A 20,592-nucleotide genomic window follows, 5' to 3' on the forward strand; every position below is an offset into this window, starting at 1 on the left:
TCCCGCTGGATCTGGACAGTAGCACATGAGAAGTAAATTTATCAAGTCCATTGCCCAAGTGGGGCAGGTTTGACACAGGACCGGGTGTATATTTATGATTGCCTCAGCCCCTTGCAGAGTCTCTTTAGTTTAACTTGGATGAGTTTTGCTGGGCAACCTCAGTTATCTATTTAAGACCCTTGTCTGCAATAAGCAGAGAGCATGTGCTGGATTCATTATTTTGCTGCAGATCCACCCAGAGCTGGGAGCTCTTGTGTGAAGACATATCTCATGGGAGGGGTCTCATTTGGCCAGATTCTGATTTCGCTTATTCTGGCATAAATCAAGAATATCTCTATTGTAGCTGGTGGATTTTCTAATTTGAAACTGGCATCAAGCCTGCTGATTTCAGTGAGTTTTTGCTGTGAGAAGAAGGGCTCTGACTTTCTGGGGTCCGGCTCTAATCATGCATTGAAGGATTTGGACTTATTTTACAGTCTGTTACAATTTAGGAGTAAATCACAACAGTGAATTTCTGGGTAATCAGAGTCCAGTCATTAAAACCCTGCCTGAGGTCTATGTGTGCATTTAACCACACATGAAGAAAAAGATTGCTCTGAAATGTGCAGCCTGGATAGCTTTATTGTTGTTATGAAATTGACTGCATACATAAACATAAAGGAAACAATAAGGCCCCAGTATTTACTGGGCATTAGAGACATGTTTATGGCATCTTTTACAGTGCAAGCAGAAAGCTCAAATTGTGTCCAGATTCTAAAGATATTGCAAAATAATGAAACACAAACACGAAGGGCCTGACAGCAACCTGCAAAACCAGGAAGCTTTCAGCTGATTAAGCTTATTCCATTCTGGATTTCTCTCACAGCATTGCCTTGGCTGAAATGGAAGGCAGGGTAAGGCAAGGTCTGCACTATAGCCTTTTTTCAGAAAAAGCTACGCAAATTGTGCTCCGCAATTTACGTAGCTTTTTCTGATTGCTTTTCTGGAAGAGGTATATAGGTCTCCCCGAAAGAGCGTGTTTCCTCTTCTGCAAAAAAAAAAAAAAAAATGGGGGGGGGGAGAGCAAACGCATTCCCTGGACACAGCAGAGATTTTATGGGTATCCCAGAAAACCCCCACAGTCTAGACATACCCTAAAAGTCGTCGTCTTCTCTGGCTGTGCTTAGATTGTAATTTCAGGTGGGATGGTGGCTAATCACCTTGCTGCCTGGATGAGGGTGGAAAGGATCTAGAGTGGAAGAAACCCTGATTGGGCTCCTCTTCCCCTCATTTACTCACCCGCCAAACTCACAGAGCAATTAAGTGACTCCATGGAAAGAGGTGAAGTAAATTACTTCTCCACCTGCGAGAGATTCTGTGGATAACCATTCATGCTCTGATCTGCTGTTGGAGCGATGCACCTATGTTAAGCTCTTGATTCAAGACAGGTTGTGAAGTAACAGTTTAGCCCCTTGTGGCAAGATATTATTCTATATTCCCAATATATTGCTTGTGGAGATTGTGGAATCTCTGTCATGGGAGGTTTTTAAGAGACAGTTAGGCGAACCTTTGTCAGGGATTTTCTACATCAGTATTTCTCCATTATGGCTGTCATGGTCACATGAGGCCACCAAGAGCTTTTCTTGTAGTCACAGCCTTCTCAGTGGGGGTGGGGGTAGGGGTGAGGGGAGCAAAGCAGCAGCAGCCCCTCCCCTGGGGCCATCAGGAGTGGTTGGGTTCTGTTTCCCTCTTGGAGCCACAAAGACCAGAGGAGCAGACAGCTGATGTGATTTCCCCAACTTCTCCAGGGTGGTGGGACTCAGGCTTCTGGTTTCAGCCCTAAGATGACTGGTGGCTGGCTCCAGCTGTTCCCACTGCCTCCCTGTCCACCTCCCAATCCAAAGTTTAATTTGTTCCCTGACTTGCCAGGGCTGCTATTCAAGTCTGCTGTGAAAAGTGAGATTTGTATGTTGGTTAATGTCACTTTTTACAGCAGCAGACTTGTTAGCTAAGCTGTGAAGCAGTGAGAAGTGATGTTAACCAACATACAAATCTCACTTTTCACAGAAGCAGACTTACCTAGTTATATAGTCTTAAAAAAACCAACAACCAAAAAAGCAAAATAAACAACAACAAAGACAAGAGCATGTAAAGCACCTTTTTTGTGTTTCTATTCTGTTTCAGTCCAGTAAAGAATAGAGGCAGCTGCATGTTATTTTTATTATCGAGTGGGCAAAAAAACTCTGCATAAATAAATTACAATGATTTGGACATGTGTATGTGTATGTTTGTTTTTTCCTAAAATAATACTTATTTCATGGGGAAAAAGCTCACAGTAGACACCAGCGTAAATTGGTGACCATGCTTTGAGGCCACTACAAATTTTGTTATGAGAACCTCTAGTCTAGATAATACTTAGTCCTGCTTTCAGTGCAGGGAACTGGACTAGAAGACCTCTCAAAATCCTATAAAGTCCTTTGATTCTGTGATTGATTTTTGTTAATTACCTCCTGTCCTCAGAGCTTAAGAAGAATACAGGAAAACGAGGTCTGTGCACTGAGGCACTTAAAATCAAAATAGACTAAGAGCAAACACAAAAACACACTAAGAACCTCTAGAGGATGGCGTTAACTCACAGTAAAATGTGGAGCCAGCATTATTGGTACAGATTAGTGCCTGAGGACCTAACAAAAGAAAACCGGTTCTTAGTAGTGACCTGTGTTCCTGAAAACTAGTGGTGTCTGACTTTCGTGACTTAACCCAGTGTTCCTGCTGGCTTCACAAAACAAAAACAAACAAGCAAGCAAAAAAGCAATATTTTGTCCTAACTTTTGTAAACTGCTGAAAATTGGTCACTGGAAGGAATCACTAGTCTGCAGAGCTATTGAAATGGTATCAGGCTGAGGCATAGGCATTTCAAGGACCACCGCCCTCACTGCCTGCCACAATGGGAGTCCAGTCTTAATTGAAGCTTCTGAGTTCTGACAGTGATAATAAATAGTAACAGTGCCAGAAGAATGATCTCACCCTAAGGCAGAGCTTTGGAAATAATGAGAAGTATAATGTTTGTCATCTTACTGTACACTCTATTGTCTCTTACCTTTATTAGTTTATTTCAAGCCACTTCTTTTTCTGGACCAACGTGCTGCGATGACTCATTTTAAAATGAATGCATGTATCCCAAACAAAACACACAGCATGCAAATCATATCTGCCAACACTTCAATTGGAAATAATCAAAACAAACTGCAGGCTTCCAGCATACCTTTATCTGGCATTACACCAATTAGCAAGACTCTTGCAGATTACATCTCTTCCAATAGGTGGCAATAACAGTGTCTGCTTTTGCTGCAGCAGAAAGTATTGCCTAGATTTTAAAAAAGGGGGCTGCTGATTTTGGGCATCCCACTTGACACCATTGAACTGCCATTGATAGCCATTTCAAGTTGGACACCCAGAAATGACTCCAACCACTGTTAGTGGCCATGTGTGAAAATGTTGTTTAAACAAAAACATGGGCGGGAGTAGAGGGGGGTAACAATTTCCTTGGTTGTTGCAATATTAATTTTTAAAATGTCACTGAGTAAATATGCAGGGTGTTTGGGAAAGGTGCTGCTTTCTAAATACAATTTTTATCCATTTTCTTATTAAGGTGTAAGAAACAGAAGGCAATGCATTTCTGGATGAATGGAGAGTAGCATTTTAACTACTACAGAGGTGTACTAATCTCCATGGGTCTGAATGTGAACTTGGTCCTTCCCCTGAAGAGCTGTTACTCACAACCTGCTAAGCAGTTACTTGCACACCTAAGGGTACAATATTACTGTTGTGAAACGAAATTTGTACATAAAGATAAGGAAAATAATTAAACCTGTGCGTTTAATGAGCATTGCTAACACTAAAATCCCCATCACTGGAGATTTTTTAGAACAGATTAGACAAGAATCTGCGAGAGATGGTGTAAGTATTTTGCTCATCCTGCCTTAAAGTGGGACAAGATAACTTCTTGACGTCCCTTCCAGCCCACCATTTCTATGATTCTGTGCCCTCCACATGTATACAATGGCATCTTCTGTATTATCCTCTATCTGTGTCACTGTGTAGCCTCACATGTTGGTTGCCTTTTCAAACGTTCCTTTGCAGCAAGCAGTTGTTTCTATTGAGTTGTCCACAATACTAAAGTCTCTTTTTGGTGAGCAGCTGCAATTAATTTAGAAGCTCTCAATGTATATAAGTAATTAAAGCTGATCCTTCCACTGTGCATTAACTTGTACTTGTCAATGCTGAGTTTTTACTGTTGCTCAATGATCGAGCTTTGCTAGGTTCCTCTGAAGTTTTCCCCAAATGTCTCCAGGTTTGATTCACATAAATAATATTGTCATTTGCAAACATTGCCACCTTGTGTTCTCCTACATTCTAATTAGTATTAAACATGAAGAATGGGTTTCATAGGACAAGCCTTTGGGTCATTCCGCTATTCACTTCCTTCCTTGTTAGAAATTGAGCTCTTGAGGCTATCTTTTCATTGCTGCCTCTTAACAAGTTTCTGAGCAATGTATTTTGCCCTTCTAACCCCTAAGAAATAATCTCTATGCAATTTCTTATATTTTTAAATAAACCCTAGTGAGGTCTTTGGCTTTTCCAAAGTCCTTATCAATTATGAATGGACTTCAGTGAGAGCTGATAGCTGACCACTGATCCCCTTTGAAAAATCCCTCTGCATATTACAGTGATAGTGGGGGGAAGAGGAGAGTATCTCAATATTTAGGAGATGAAAAGTCATTCCTGATTCCCACAGGAACATGGTCTTCTCTGGTAAATTTGCTGCAAAACGACCCCTCAAAATAGTGAACCCTGACAGGCTGTCTAGAAAGGCACCTCTTGATTGCAGAGCAAAACCACCAGGCAAGTTAGATCTTCAAAACATTTCCCCTTTCCTACCACCAGTCCTACTATTTTATTTAGATTGAACTTTGAGCAGCTTTCGAATACTCTTTCTGCAGTTTTGGGCTCTAGTCCTGCAGTGAGATCCTGGACCATGGAGCTCCAGGCTTTCCCCAAAGTCCCTAATACTATATACAGGTCTCAAGAATGGAACTTTTTAATGCTGGAATTGTTAGGATCAGATGAGATGGTAATATAGATCTGGTTATTGTAGGCTTACTCATGATCTATAGGGCTATGCTGCCATTATTACCATTTTTCTTACCATAGTATTAAGGCTCCAAGTAGGGTTGCCAGGTGTCCGGTTTTGAACTGGACAGTCCAGTATTTGAGCTTTCTGGTCAGGAAACAAATTGAAAAAATATAAATGAAAAAATATAAATAAGATGTAATGTAGATTGTGATATAATGGCAATATTTTTGTTGAAACTCTCTGGCAACCCTAGCTCCAAGTAAGATCAGATAGATACTGAGAAGATAGTAAGAGAAGAGCTGAAGCACTTACACTCCACAGTTAATTGGTAGGAGGGGAAACTGAGTCACGGAAGGATGAAGTTACTTGTCCAGATCTCATAGCTGGTCTGTGGCAGAGCTGGAACAGAATCCAAGTCTCCTAGATTAGAGTCCCATCCACCAGGCATTAACATGAATCAATATAACAAATCTCTGGGGATTCTAGGTATGAGAGCCCTCAGAGCTGATAATGCAAAGCCATAAACTATATTTCCTGAAAAAAAATGAGTGGCACCACTGTGATACAACTCCACCCACCCTCACTAATCCACACCGTCAAGTCAACGTTGCCTTGGGACTAGCTATTTCTAAAGCATCTGATAGCTGGCCATACTGACCATTTTAGGGCCGTCATGCAAAAAGCCATTCAAATAAATGAATCTGTAATGCAAACTAGAATCATCATGCAGCCTAAAGCCAGTTGAAAATATCTCTTCATTCAGAAGCCTTGGGCTTGGCACTTGTCCAGTTACTGCCTTCTTGATCACCTTTCAAAAGTAAGGAGAAAAACCATAAAACAGTGAGGCTACGTCTACACTGGCCCTTCTTCGGAAGAGGCATGCTAATTTAGAACTTTCAAGTAGGAATAAGAGATCCTCCGGAATAGGGCTTTATTCCGGAGGATCGCGCCAGTCTGGACGCTCTTCTCCGGCTTTTCCCCAAGCCGGGAAAAAAGCGGCGGCCATGTTTATTTAAATCCCGCGGGGGATATTTAAATCCCCCGCGGATTTCCCTATTCCAAAGTTCTAAATTAGCATGCCTCTTCCAAAGACGGGGCCAGTGTAGACGTAGCCTGAGATGGAAGCATGTTGCTCTAAAATAAATTTTGTCAGTTGCAGGCCAAAAATCCAGGGTTTTTCTTGAATACCATCCCAAAGGTTATGTCTGTCAGACCAGGATATAGTTCTGAAGTTTGGAAAATGCCAGATATTTTATAAATGTTTTTTCCCCCCTTTAAAGAAAAATGTCAGCCATGGACTTCATTGACTGAAGAAGCAGTTTAGGAGGTTTATACTATCAGTATAAAAAACTGGAACACAGTAATGTTAGGGAAGAATAAAGTGGCATGAGAGAAGGAATGACTGAGAACTAAGAATACATTTCTGAAGAAATACGCTACCCACTTGACTTTTATCGTAGGCGTGAATTTATGCAGTTGCATGGGTGCAATTGAGGGTGTAATTTGGCCTAAGGTGTACTGAGCAGTTGCTTGTCTTTATGCATAGACTGCTGAGTCTGAAGAAATAACCACAGTAGTAGATTTTTCAGGGTTAGTAGCTGAGATTTCTAGCCTGCGCTGCAGTTATGTTCAGTACATCATTTTGCCTGAAATAAAGGTGTCGGTGTACTTAGGCCAGGACCCATTGAAAACTGATTCAGAATGAACAGCTTTACAAACCCTCTCATGAATACACCTGAAATTCAAGCCAAGGCAATGGTGTAGCACAAGAAAAAAATGTGGCACATTTCTTTTGGCAACCTTTTCAGTGTTTGCTTTTTCTGCCTTCTCTCTGAGGAAGGAAGTGATGATCCTGAAAGGGAAATTTATAAATCGGAGTCAGATACTAGAGGAAGGGGATGGACAAGGAGCTAGAACAAGAGAAGATTCTTGTGATTATGACACAGAACTAGGAGTCAGGTGACCTCCGTACTCCTTCCTCCAACTTTTCCACAGACTTATTAAAAGCACTTGGCTGTCACCTAGGTCAGAATTTTCAAAAGTGGTTTTTGATGTTGCCATATTGGATGGAGCACCAAAATCAGAGAGAACACTAGCCTTAAGCTCTCTGCCTCAATTTCCCTTTCTGTAAAATGGAGTATAATGCTGTGCCCCCATATGTTTATGGAAATGTGGTTTTGAATATGCATATGCATAACTTAAATAGACTGTATGCAAATTAGGACATGTAACCTATCGTTGGAGAGCCTGTAATTCCCTCAATATGTGTATTCTATTTGTGTGCATGCATCATTCTTGTATGTGAAGTTAGAAATATGATGTGTAAACCTGTTTATTAATCTAGGTCTTCTAGTGAAAGCCATGAGTGGTATTTTAGGAACTAAATGGTCCAGTGCTCAAGACAATGATCTGTGAATCCCCTTCCTGTAAACCTAGATTATGGTTGGTCCTGTCAAGACATGTGGCCAGGTCACCTGATGCTGGAATCCATTTTTAATTTAGTACTTTTCCATGGTGGTGTAAAAGAGTTGAAGCTGAGCACAAAGGATTCCAGCCATGGGCAAAATCTATTTATGAGCAGGGAACCAAACAAAGCAGGAGTTGGCAGTTGAGCCAGGTGACTGTTAGAAACATCTTGAGACTGAACGGGGAGAGGATCTCAAGCCCAATCTAAAAGACTGCTTAGCTTGTGAGAAAAGATAACCAAAAATACTGTTAGGGCAAAGAGTTGCATGTAACAACATCTCTTAGCGTATATGGGTTAACTGCCATATTTTGTTTTATTTTAGATTATTAACTTACTTTGATCTGTCGGTCACCAATTGCAACCACATAAATCTTTTTATACTTAGTAAAATTTCTGTTTATCATCAAACCCAATGTAAATAATTGTTACCTGGGGGAAGGCAACAACTGTGCATATCTTATCTTTCACTGATAAAGGGAGCAACTATCTTATGAGCACATGCTGTATAAACTTTGTGCATAGTGAAATGGATCTATTTTGGGTTTTGGTCCCACTGGGGTTGTGCACCTGGATGCTGTCAAGTCGCTGTGACTGAGCCTTCCCAGAGCTGAGCTGTTCTCAGTATCTGTGTTACTCTGCAAGGGAGGAGGCTGTTGCCCCAACTCTTTGCCTTTGCTGGGGGAGACCAAAGATTCTGGTCACCAGAGCAGAGGGGTGCAGCACTTCAGAGGGCTCAGGGTATCATCAAGTAATATTCTCAAAGGTATCTCTGTGATCCAGCCCATCACATGGGGATAATAATAATTGCTTGGTATGGACACACATGCTCAAAGCTGAGATTAATGTATATATGAACATGTTGTTTTACTGTGTGTATTCTTGGAATAAATTGATTTAATCAATTTCTGAACATTAGATTTGGTTGGTATGTATGGATCTCATAATTCTTAAATTTTGATCACAAAAAAGCCAGACAGGATTTAGATTTGATTCTGATTCTCATTTATCTCTGGCAAGGTAAATGGGAGTTAAGTAGGCAAAAATTACATTACATTCATACTTACTTGATGTCTCCAGGAAAGGACCTTGGTGTAATTGAGAATCAGACCCCTAGAGTTCAGAATGATACATGCATCTCAGCTTGGATACGTGCAGCTGTGATAATTTACACCAGCTAAAAGAGTGCCCCATAATTATGCCTATTTTACAACTAGGAAAATGGAGACATGGATCATTCTATTTGGTTGCCTAATCAGGCCTACAGCATGGAGAATGTGAGAGCGTGTGTGTTTAATTGCTGAATCTTTTTTTCAAAATTACAAATTTGTGCAAATAAGAAAATGTGACCAAATATTGTTAATTGCAGTAGAGGAAGAAGCTGTCATTGCATTGTCAATGTTAGCTTAGCTTTTCGATTCAAAGGCTGGACAAAGAAGCTGCATTCCTTCCCAAAGTTATGTTATGAAAACAAAGTCAAATTTAAACTATGAAATTGTTAGTACATCTGTTGTTTGTGTGCTTCTTTCCACCTTCTTGCAAATAGCATAACTTTGGTCACCACACATTTAGATGTTAAACTTTTTTTTTATGAGGTGGTAGAATTTGAAAATTGCTTGTGCAAGGTTTCTTACATGCCAGTTAATTCACTTGAATATTTACTAATTATTAGCATAATAGTGGCTGCTTACATCCAAGCATTCCACAGCTATTCATTCTCTAACCAAAAGCTTATGGGTAACAATCTTTTGTGAGCAGAAGTAGCACAGTTCTATGATTGAACTTAAATGTATAACATAAATTGCTGTATCACTCATTAACTTAATTATGGATTCGGGAGATCTCCTGCAGGCTGAAGTGGAGGACAAGTATAGAGAAAGGGGACTGATTTTGATCCTACTTAATGCATGTTGCTGTAAATCCAAGGTAATTACACTGAAATCATTGGAGTGATACCAGTGGAAATTGGTGTAAAAAGAGATCTGAATCACTTTTGGAGTCAATGACATCAACATTGGGGGTTCCTTGTAAATGAGAAGCGATGAATACTTTAGTTATAACATTGTTTTCTGTAAAGTTTTTATTTTACTCTTCATGTTATTTTCTACAGAGCTGCTCAAAAGTTGAACCTATCTTCCAAAAAGAAGAAACATAGGCCATCTACATCATCTGTGACTGAATCACCTCTCTTCTCTACCAACTTCAGTAGTATCCTCCAGACTTCTCCACCCCCTGCACCACCATGTTTGTTGAGGGCAGTCAACAAAGTGAAAGACACCCCAGGGTTGGGCAAGGTAGGCCTCAGACTATCTCTAAAATCACTGTTTCCTTTGAGAGGAGAAAAACATCCCACAGAAGCCAGTTGTGTTTTTCTTTCTTTGCTGTACCCTAAAACTTGTGTTCAGTATCCAGTCAAAGGTCTGACAAATGGGTTGCTTAATGCTTAATCCTCTAATAAAGATGGAACAAACTTGTGCTCAATGAACCAGACTCACTCCTTTTGGGATAACACAGGTTTCAAACTCCTTGCTGTAGTAAGTGGAATGGGGATGAGATGACAGAGTTATCTGCAACCCCAACTCCACCTGGGGCCCTGCGGTAGTCTGGTCTCTATATCAACAGTTATGTCTCAGTCTTATCTTCTGTCAGTCGATACCCACCACATGGCTAAACCACTTTAGTATACTGATTGGCTACAGATACTTAAGTTCATGATGGCAACGCCACGCTAGAGTGAAACTATATTGCTATCTCTTCTCTCCCAGCCAGCCTCCATTGTTGGGTCACTATGGTACGCTTCCATGGTTGAAACCCCAGGGCTTGCCTTACCTGAGGAATAATCCCTCCTCTAACTCCCCAGTACACATACCTGTGTGCATGCAGAGTTCACCCCCCTGCAATCATAGGAGTGAGTCTGGCCCATTGCCTTTGGGAATACTTTCGGACAGTTGCTCAAGACAGAAATTTGCTTAATAAAGGTAGTCTCATGCAGGTTTTTAGTGCATTGTGCTTCTCTGTATTCATCAAGTCTTCAGTGAAAATATTGCATTTCTCATTCCTTTTTATCAGAGAAATGGTAATGTTCAGTTTGGCATACTCCATACGGAACGTGCTCCTCTGTTTCCATTGCTGTCATTGAGCACGTAGGGAAAGAGCCAAGAAATAAAATGATTTCAGCTTTTTCACAAAACTGTTATTTTCATGGATGGTTTTTGCCCATCTTAGAGAGCTCATGGGATCCACCTCTCCAACCCAAACTCTCAAGTTGGATGAGAAGTACTATGTGGGCCTGATCCTGGTACCATTACTTCAGTGGTAGCAGAAAGATAAGGCTCCCACTATTAATTGTTCCAAGCATTTAGCATGACAGTAGGGTACAAGATTTGAACAGTTCTGTTTTAAGTGATGTAATCTTTAAATGACTTCCACTGCAAAGTTTTCTCTGTCTTCCCAGGAGTTTTATGTTTTCAGAATCAAGATGAATTCTGTCTGGATAAATTTGCATTTATGAATAGTAAGGGATGTGCTCATGGAAGCAAGAGACCAAAAGTAGTACTAGGCCTGATCATGCAGTTTTTATTCAGAGAAATCTTCTGTTGGCTTTAATGGGAATTTTTTCCTGGGTAAGGGCTTCAGGTTTCTGCTTAGAATATGGGAAAGAGCTATGTAAACGTACACATACGTCACTGCCAATATGCTTAATTCCTGACCTGCAACACTCCTGCTACTCTGTCTTTGGGCCTTTGTTGAACATGGGCTGCCAGGTGAATGATCATTTTTTGATATCTACAAAGAAAGCCATTTTCACTTGGAACCTAAGTAAGGAACTGTGTCCATAGGCGCAGAAGAGCATTGCATTAACCAACTTTTCTATCCAGTCTAACTCTCACGCACAGCCAAATTCTATCCACTGAAGTAACTGGAATAACACCCAGGATCATTTGGATTCTAACCTTCATTGTATGATGCTGCAGTGGGCTTGGCCTTTTCAGAGTCTCCCTTCCAAAATCCTTTCCTTTTTGGCAACCCTGTTCCAGTCTTTCAGGATTCATGGCTGTGTTCAGTCTCTGAGTTTTCTGTTTAGAGAATCAATAGAGAAGAGATCTGACTTTTTTATGGTAGTTAGGTAGGGCTAAACCCTCACCCAGGATTTAGCCATTCCTAACTTTGATGATGCATTTGTTACCTGGTCTGGCGAGTCCTTGTGGGAGGCGGAGGTTTACATGTTGTCTTCCTTCCAGGAGCCTGGTTGTAAGAATTTTCTAATTCTGAGAGACAGCAGCTTTCCTCCTGGTTTCCACCCATTTCAGTTATAAGTTCTCCTTTTAAGCTTGCTTCCTCCAAGAGGAGTATGCTCTGCAGTTGTGCCTGTTCAGTGCTGGTTGAGCTCAGAGAAGCTCATTAGCCTTCTCCTAATTAGGCTGAGAGTGTGCCCCCTCAAAAGGTACACAAGAGAATATTTATTTCTAAATAATATTTTTCATCTAGTAGAAATTGGTATATTCAGGAAAGAAACCATACAAAGAGTCATAAATTAGGGCTTTTAAAGTGATGTAATTTGTGCTTCTTCAAAGAAAATCATCACAAATTAGACTTATTTCATATAATCAAAACAAGTGAAAATAGTTAATTCTAAAACATTTCCACACCAAAAAATGTCTAGCCTGCAGTTTGACATACAATGCCATTTCTGTCATCTTCTATTTCTCCTGCGAGTCACCTTATAATTATGACCTAAAGCTCATATATGTTCATCAAATTGTACCCATCAATTTTCCTCTGTAGCATAATTTGCATTTTAATATAGCCAGGATCAGTGTGAGGCATCATAAATGGATAATTGCAGATGGAGGATGTAGTTTGCCAGTCAGACTGTAAAGACCTCAGGTCTAGTGTTGGAAATTTTCAATCTATTGGATCACTGAGACATTAATTATTATTTACATACTTTCTGTTTTGGCAGTGCCCAGCTTCAAACATAGATATTTCCTGCATGGCTGTTCAAGAAGCTCTGTTAATTTCCCCTACATTTCTGTTTCAAACATTTGCATTTATATGGAAGTTTTGAAGTATGTCAATATGAAGGATGCATAGTTAGGTTTAGAAGACTCAAGACTTTACTTTGTTGATTGGAATTGTGGCTGGTGTGTTCTGGAATATTAGGAGGCTATCAAATTATTGGTATAGCAAAGCTTTGATTAATTGTGGGTTACAGCTGAAATATCTGGATATTTGATTTTTAATTGTGATTTAAGCCAGGTTTTAGCCATCAGCAAAATATTAAGAGGTATTAGAATTACTTATCAGCTCAGATACAAAGATGATAGGTATAGTATAAGAATGTAGACTGACTGATGGATTAGATTTAAAAAGTGAAATTGGGGTCAGATGCTTAACACCTTCTCCCACCTAAAAACAGTCCCATAAAACAAACACACTGTAATTGACTGGAATTTGGCACTAGCATTGTCTTCTCCGTACCTTTCATCCCTGGAGGAGGAGAATACAGGTTGTGTTTCAGCACTGATTTACTCCAACTTTGATCAGGTGTGCTAACATTGATTTCAATAGACTCTCACCAGTAAACAACCAGATCCATAATCAGGAAGCTATGAGAAAGAAATAGATGACTTGATTGTTCTGTAGCCCTCCTTTGTTGGATTCTTTTCCAACAAACTATAACTAAAGTAAGAGATATGGGAGCTGTATTGCAAATAAATTAGCAATGGAACACACACATCCATCCTTATCTAGCTCACTGGTGCTTCATCTTGCATGTACTAGCGACAGTAGGTGGCTAGTAACCAGATGTTTGTGTGGGATCCCCACAGTTTAACAAAAATAGATTGAGTTATCTTTTGGACATGAATGATAAACCTCTTCCATAGCATACAACAGCTGGAGCCACTATACTTGCTTCTCGTCTGCCCCTGTCTCTGAGTCACTGCAATACTCTGTACTTTGCTTCACATCTGGTTGGCTGATTGGTTTGGTTGGATTTAGACATACATATGGAGTGTAGTTATACACTATTTGCATGTGACATCTCTACATTCTTTTGTACTTATCTCTGCAATATCTACTGTATATTAGTCTTTTTCAGTCAGAGAACAGAACAGAGAAGCAGAAAGGTGCTCTCTGTTTGACTCAAAACAATACCAGGGTTTTGCTGACCATCAAAATATTGTGATAAATGTTAGACCTGGTTGGGAAAAAATATTTCCTACTCCCCAAAGAAAAAATCAACTATTTGTTTAAAAGCTAAAAATTGAATGTTTCTGGTTTTTGGCTAAACCTGAAAACGTTGAGTTTCCAGATTTTCAATGCAAACTTGAAATTTTCAGCAGCACAGACACTTTTGGTGAGAAATGGCATTTTGTAAAAATCTAATTTTCCATTGATAAACAGTTTCAGAGGAAAATTTTCAACCCAATCTTCAAACGTACTGCTTGCATGCAGCCCTTGCTTTTTTCATGCCATGATGGGGTTTCTGTTGTTTTTCTGAAAGTAGTCTTATAACATTTTGCAATTGAAAGATGACCTTTGTATGAAGGACATAGACCAAATGGCTGTTTGCTTTTATACCATATTGTGATAGAAGGTTATTTTAAAGCTGAAAATAAAATAGGAAGGCCCTATGAATGAAATTCACCTTTGGACAGATGTTTCCCAGTGGGATTCCCATAGGGATTAAGTGGAACATAAATGTGGGTGCATTGGGGTGGATTTCAGCACATTGGGAGAAGGTGAATACACGTTGTAGTACATATGCCTAACTACATTCTGACCAATCAGAACACTGGTAAGCAGATTAGTAGCTGAATTGGCAATTTCTCCTGATTCTGTCCATTTTCTATTGTTTGTTCCAATGACTAGGGACATATTTATAAATTGATTTTGATTTCTTCAGTGCCTGTCCCTGTCCATAAGTACTCCACTTTATTGTAAAAACACAATTATTTGGTTAAAAAAAATCCAAAAATTTGCTGTAAAAGTCATGCCATTCATGGAATATCCCATAACAACTGCATAGCAGTGATGTAGCCAGAAAGGGACACTTGGAGTGGGCCCAGACTTCACATGGGTGGGCAATAGTGAGGAGAGGAGAAAGGAGAGACCGGGCCACTTCTGACCAACCAGCCTTGGTGAGGGTGAGATGGGACAAGAGGGAGTCCCTGGAGTGGGTGGGAGTGCTTGCCCCGCTAACACTCCTCCCAGGAAAGGGGTTCTTGCAGTGCGGTTGGGAAGCTTGCCCTGCTCCACCCGCCCAGTACTTCTGCTGGGGAACATAAGGCCCTGGGAGTTTGGCCCATTCTGACTGTCCGGTGCTCCTGCCAGAGAGCGGGGGAGGAGGCTTACAACCTCCACCCCAATGCCACTGTCCAGCAAGCACACCAGGTGGGAGGAGCAGGACAAGTCCCCAGTTGGGCTCCATGGCTGGATCACAAGAAAGGAAGACTAGGGCAAGCCCTGCGCCCTGTCCCCAGGCCTTGGCAGGAGCATCAGGCTGGGGAAGGGCAAAGCTGAGATGGGGGTGGGTGGTCCTGGATGATAAGTGGGTAGGCCATGGCCCACTCAGGCCCACTTGTGGCTACACCACTGCTGCAGAGATTAGCCTTCCAAACAAATAGGAAACCCATATCAGGAATTCACTAGACCCTACGGCATCTCCTTTCCAACACCCATGAAAAATGTAGGCTAGATTTCATAAGACCTAAGAGTTGGGCATGTGACTCTCATTGAAAGTCAATGTCCGGACATAAAGAACAATATAACTGATATATATTGCAGAATACGTGTGTTACAACACTTGCTTGCTATTACATTTGCTATTGGTTGTCTACGTCACAGATCCTTTGAATAACCCTTGTTAGTAAGCGTCTGCACCAGTTGTTTCACTACCGCTTAACTTCTAATTCTTCGTTAGCATTTCACTGGAAATCAAAGACAGAAAGCTGTGCTGAAAGGAAGAAAATCAATGTATGTCTTGATTAAACCCTCAAAACACAGGCAAAAAAAAAAAATCTTGGAGTACAAGTGTGTGTGTTTTGACCAGCAGATTTGTGAATATGAGCAATTTGTTGATGAAACTCCTGTGTGTGTTGAGTGGGTGCTTATGAAAATCCTGTGTTAAGGTCAGCAGAAAACCAGAGGCAACTTCTGAAATATGTACAGTAGCTCCCTTCATTGACACCCGAGTGGAAACCTTTATCCATGGGAGCACAGAGAGAAGAACGTTAACTGTTACAGGACAAATGAGAGCTAAACCCATTACCACTTGAACACAATTTATGAAGGGAAGAGTGAAAACTGTTCCTTTTCAAAGTTGCCATGGTTACTGAAATGGAAAAAAGAAGAAATACCCCATGAGGCAGTTAAAGGACACGTGTGTTCATCATTGTTGTCAACATGATTGTTCTATAAATTAAATAGTTAGTTCCACTTGGAATGAAATCCAGGTGGCCTTTTGCCCTCCAGTTAGTTGCTCATAACTGAAATTTTCTTCCACAAGCATGTTGGATGGATCTGGCTGAAGCTTTTGTATATTTTAGCCAGATTCCTTTCCAGCGTGTGTTACCAGGAGGATTTTAAATATTTTCATCGCTTCAATCTGCTTTAGAAAACAAAAGATGAAATTAAGAGAAATTGGAAGAATTTCTATAAATGCTTATTCTCTGGCCTTCCCAATCATATTTTCTAGGTCCAGTTCATTTGCACTACATTAAAAAGCCCAACCTGGTGGTGCCAGTGCCACTCTTGTGCCCCCAGGCAGGAGCCCTGGGCCAGAATGTGTCTGGTTTGTGCCTGGGTATGCAAGGGAAGAAGGGCGGGAAGATGGTGTGTGTGTGTCTGTGTCTGTGTGTGTCTGTGTACCCACTGTTGAAGGGACCACAATTGTTATAGTCCCTCCTGCCTTCTAAGTGCAAGAGCTACTTTCTGCTGTAATCTCTGCAGTGCAAGGCACCCCAAAAAGAGATGAGGAATAGGTTATTTTTCCTAATTTAAGCCAATCAACCAGCATTGCTATCTGACTGGACCAGTGCTAAGCCCCTGGAAATGGTGTAGTAGTTAGGGATGTGAACCAGTAACCAGTTAACCAGTTCCCTGGGGCACGGGCCACAGGGATAGGGCTGCTCCAGCTTCCTGGAGGTTGGGAGCTGGCCCGTGCACACGGGAGGGTTGGGAGCAGGAGCCAGTCCCCTCTCCCACACACAGGGCTACTGGCTCCTGCTGCCAGACGTTGTCCTCCCCCACGGTGGGAGGGGTGGGAACAGGAGCCGGCAACCCAGAGATTTGCAGTGGCAGCTCAATGCCGTAGGGTTGCCAGATGGTCTTCCAAAAATACCAAACACACTGGCTAAAAATTTATCAAGCAAAAAAAACAAACAAACACCCATACCGAACACACATCCTGTGTGGCTACTATCAAGAGCCACCAAATTGGGAACAAAGGGGGAGGCAGCAGAGCCTGCTCTTCAAAGCAACCGCCTGCTGCCCAAAGCAGAGAGAGGCAGACCCCAGGCAACACAATGGAAGGGCGGGTGGGGGGGAACCATGGGTAGGAAGGTGACTCCCCCATAGCCAGGTCTTTGGGTGTCCCAGTGGGAAGAAGCAGAAATTCCACCCCAGTCAGTTTTGGCTGAGAGCCGATGGAAGGCGGCTAAAGCACCTGCGGGCTTCTCTCCTGGACTACGACGCCACAACGCGCTTGAACAGCGCTCAGGCGCAGGGACAGGGCTTCTCCTCCTCCCCAAGGCATCACTCCTCCTCAGACGCAATCAGCTGAGGGCTCCCAGTGCCGATTGCGCCCCCGCCTCCCAGCCACTCCCCCTACCCCCGCCCAGCTTCTCTATGCAACCGGAGGCTCCCAGCGCTGCTCGCAGCCCCGCCTCCCAGCCTGGGACTCCCTCTGGTTGCATGCAGAAGCCTGGTGGGGGTGGGGAGAGTGGCTGGGACTTCCAGCCACTCCCCCCGCCCAGTTTCTGCATGCAATCACAGGCTCCCAGCTGGGATGTGGGGCCACGATCGGTACTGGGAGCCTGTGGTTGCGTGCAGAAGCTGGGCGGGGGGAGTGGCTGTGAGTTCCAGCCACTCTCCTCACCCTCGCCAGGGTTTTGCACACTCTGACAGGCTCCCAGCACCGATCGCGGCCCCGCATCCCAGCCGCTCCCCCCGCCCTCGCCAGGCTTCCGTCCGGCACCCAGCTGGAACAACAGAAAATACTCGACATTGCACATGTCCGGTATTTTCTGAATTATTTTACCGGACAGAGGGTGCAAAAACCGGACTATCCGGTAGAATACCAGACACATGGCAACCCTACAGTGCTGGGGGAAGGAGCGGGAGCGGGATCCCATTAATCAGTTAACTGGTTAAATCTGAGGTTTAACTGATTAACTGGGATTTTACATTCCTAGTAGTAGTTAGTATGTGATGGGAGCTCTGGGAAGAAATTCTGCCTCCGAGGCATTCCTGTGCTCTACTAGAACCAGAATATAGGGGTGAAATTTGACTCTTACATCTACAAGGTAGATATCAGTCCCAATTGCTGATCCGAGAGCACATTTTTGCCTTAAGTGGAATTTTACTTCCCCTCAATCTAAACAGCACAGAGGCTGAATAGAGAAACATAAAGAGACCTTTTAACTTTTGCCTCCTGTCACAATCATGTAAGCCACACACTCTCTGGGTATAGTGGTCTGACGCATCTCGTGGCACCGAGACCATTTAAAAAGAGGTTAACAACCCTCTTCTACAGTCTTAAATAAGGACTGTGTGGTCTCTAGCTCATTCAGTAAAGGCTCATTCATTTAGCTGCAGAGGCCTCAGCTTCAATCCCACCTATATTTTAGATTAATCTCAGCAAAATTAAATGATGGCTGACTCCACAAATAAACAAAAAACAAAACAAAAAAACCGTGGGCAGTAGAAATCTTAGGCCCAACTCTGATGTTGTTCATTCCCACCAGTTTTGGAGCAGAGTAAGCCTATAGATGAATCGCTACTGATTTACACTTCTGTAAACCTCTTGAGTGTTATTTTGTCATATCTGTGTCTATCTTGTATTTTAGAAGCGTGAAAGGGGGATAGCTGGGTGAGTCTATAACTGGAAAAAAATTAAAAAGCAACAAATAGTCTTGCAGCACCTTAGAGACTAACAAAACATGTAGATGGTATCATGAGCTTTCGTGGGCACAACCCACTTCTTTATCTGAAGAAGTGGGCTGTGCCCACAAAAGCTCATGAGAAGAAGTGGGTTGTTCCCACGAAAGCTTATGATACCATCTATGTGTTTTGTTAGTCTCTAAGGTGCTTGCAAGACTATTTGTTGTTTTTTAAGTTTATCTTGTATGTGTTAGAGGCTCAATAGAAAGCCTAACAGTGTGGCTGCCGGAAATGCTGTTTTGTTTCCCATTGAAATGGTTTAACGCACTCAGCTACCATGGTGAGAGGTGACCTTAAAGAAAATAGATGCATTGCAGGAAGTTCTAGCCCAGGGGTGGGCAAAAAATGGCAGCAGTTTACCAGAGTTAATACTTCCCCAAAACTATGAACTTAGGTTGTTTGGTATTTTAAGATTTTTATTATTATTGTGGCAATCGTATAGTAAGTGCTTAAGCCCAAAATATTTAATATGCATATTTTTTCTTAAAAGCTAACCCTCCCCCTCCTTCTCCCAGCCCTTTCCCTGTGTGTTTGACTTCTATCAGCATGTGTCCGTGCACTATGTTCAGTGGAACTGACAAGATGGTAAAGCTGTTGGAAGCTTCAGTACCGCTCAGTTCTAACAACTCTGACTAATGATACAACTGAGCTTATTGATTCAGCCCCAAAGGTCACTCAGCGCCCAGGCCTTTAAAGGAAAAGAAAAGCAATCTTGTGCCTCTAACATAACACTGATTAAATAGTCAGTCCAGCAGGGGAAGAGCTTAGATTTTAATACTGTGAGTGTCTTGTGGACACCAACCCTCCCATTTACTCTCTGTGAACCCATTTGCCCTACCATGTGTGTTTCTAACAGAACACAGCTAGATAACTCCTGTCTTCGGGCACATACCCATTCCTTGACAATTCCTCTGAGACGCCTTCCCCTCCAGGCTTCATAACGTTATCTGCTTTCTTCCTTTACCACTCCTTGGCACCTCAGGAACTGATACCACAATTAGAGACTCTGTGACTAAGAGAGCAGGCTTTCTTCTGCTCTGGAGCTGTAACAAGATGCCAGGATCATCTGTCGGGAGGTATAAAAGCAAGATCCTCTAAATTCAGAGCATATCAGGCCCCAGAGCTTGCCTGGCTAGCAAGCACCAGGAGGTCATCCCCGATCCTTGATCTGGATTGGTACTAACCTATAAACCAATGGGATCATCTCCATCTAGTGAAGAGACAGCCAGACTTGCAAGTACTAAATCTTTGGGACTTGGTAAAAATGACTTTGCCAGTTCTGCATTGTCTGGCTGCATATTTGGTCCTATGTGAACAGAGAAGGAAAATATGCAAATGCACATTTTTTTATTTGATGTCAGGTGTAGCAGAGGTCCAAGCAGTTCCCCTTTCCATGCATGTAAGTTCAAAAGCTTCTCTCTCTCACCAACCAAAATTTGTACATTACCTCACACACCTTATATCTCTAATATCCTGAGACTAATGTGTGTGTGTGTGTGTGTGTGTGTGTGTGTGTGTGTGTGTGTGTGTGTGTGTGTAAAATTCTGAATTGATTTCAATAGGGACTTTTTTCTTAAAAACTAATAGTGGAATATAATGCAGGTTTGGGGATAGTAATATGAAAGAGGATTTGGATCATTGTTGAATCAATCAGTGATTGATAATTATTCATTTTGTATATTCAGATAGGTCTTTCTATATTGTTATTAACACATTCTCAGTTAAAATAAACTTGACACTAAAATACAAAATGTAAACTACACTAAGCATCCTTTCACAGTTCACATTTCTGCTTCAGTTTCATATAACTTATGAAAGTGTATTTCCCCATTATGTGTGTGATAAA

At 41.9% G+C, this 20,592-nt stretch overlaps 1 protein-coding gene across 3 annotated transcripts in view; it reads left to right on the top strand.

Annotated features, from left to right (window-relative positions):
* KIF26B (kinesin family member 26B) overlaps window positions 1–20,592 on the top strand; it is a 440,836-nt gene that overhangs the window by 271,458 nt on the left and 148,786 nt on the right. For all 3 annotated transcript variants that reach the window (XR_012902838.2, XM_075924899.2, XM_075924900.2), the window contains exon 5: window positions 9,691–9,874. Coding sequence is in view for 2 of the 3 variants with exons in the window: in XM_075924899.2 (XP_075781014.1) it covers window positions 9,691–9,874 (184 nt within the window). In the remaining variant the exon portion in view is untranslated. The remainder of the gene's footprint in view (window positions 1–9,690; window positions 9,875–20,592) is intronic.

This window comes from Pelodiscus sinensis, chromosome 3, assembly GCF_052426305.1.
Source record: "Pelodiscus sinensis isolate ZL-2025 chromosome 3, ASM5242630v1, whole genome shotgun sequence".
NCBI lineage: Eukaryota > Metazoa > Chordata > Testudines > Trionychidae > Pelodiscus > Pelodiscus sinensis.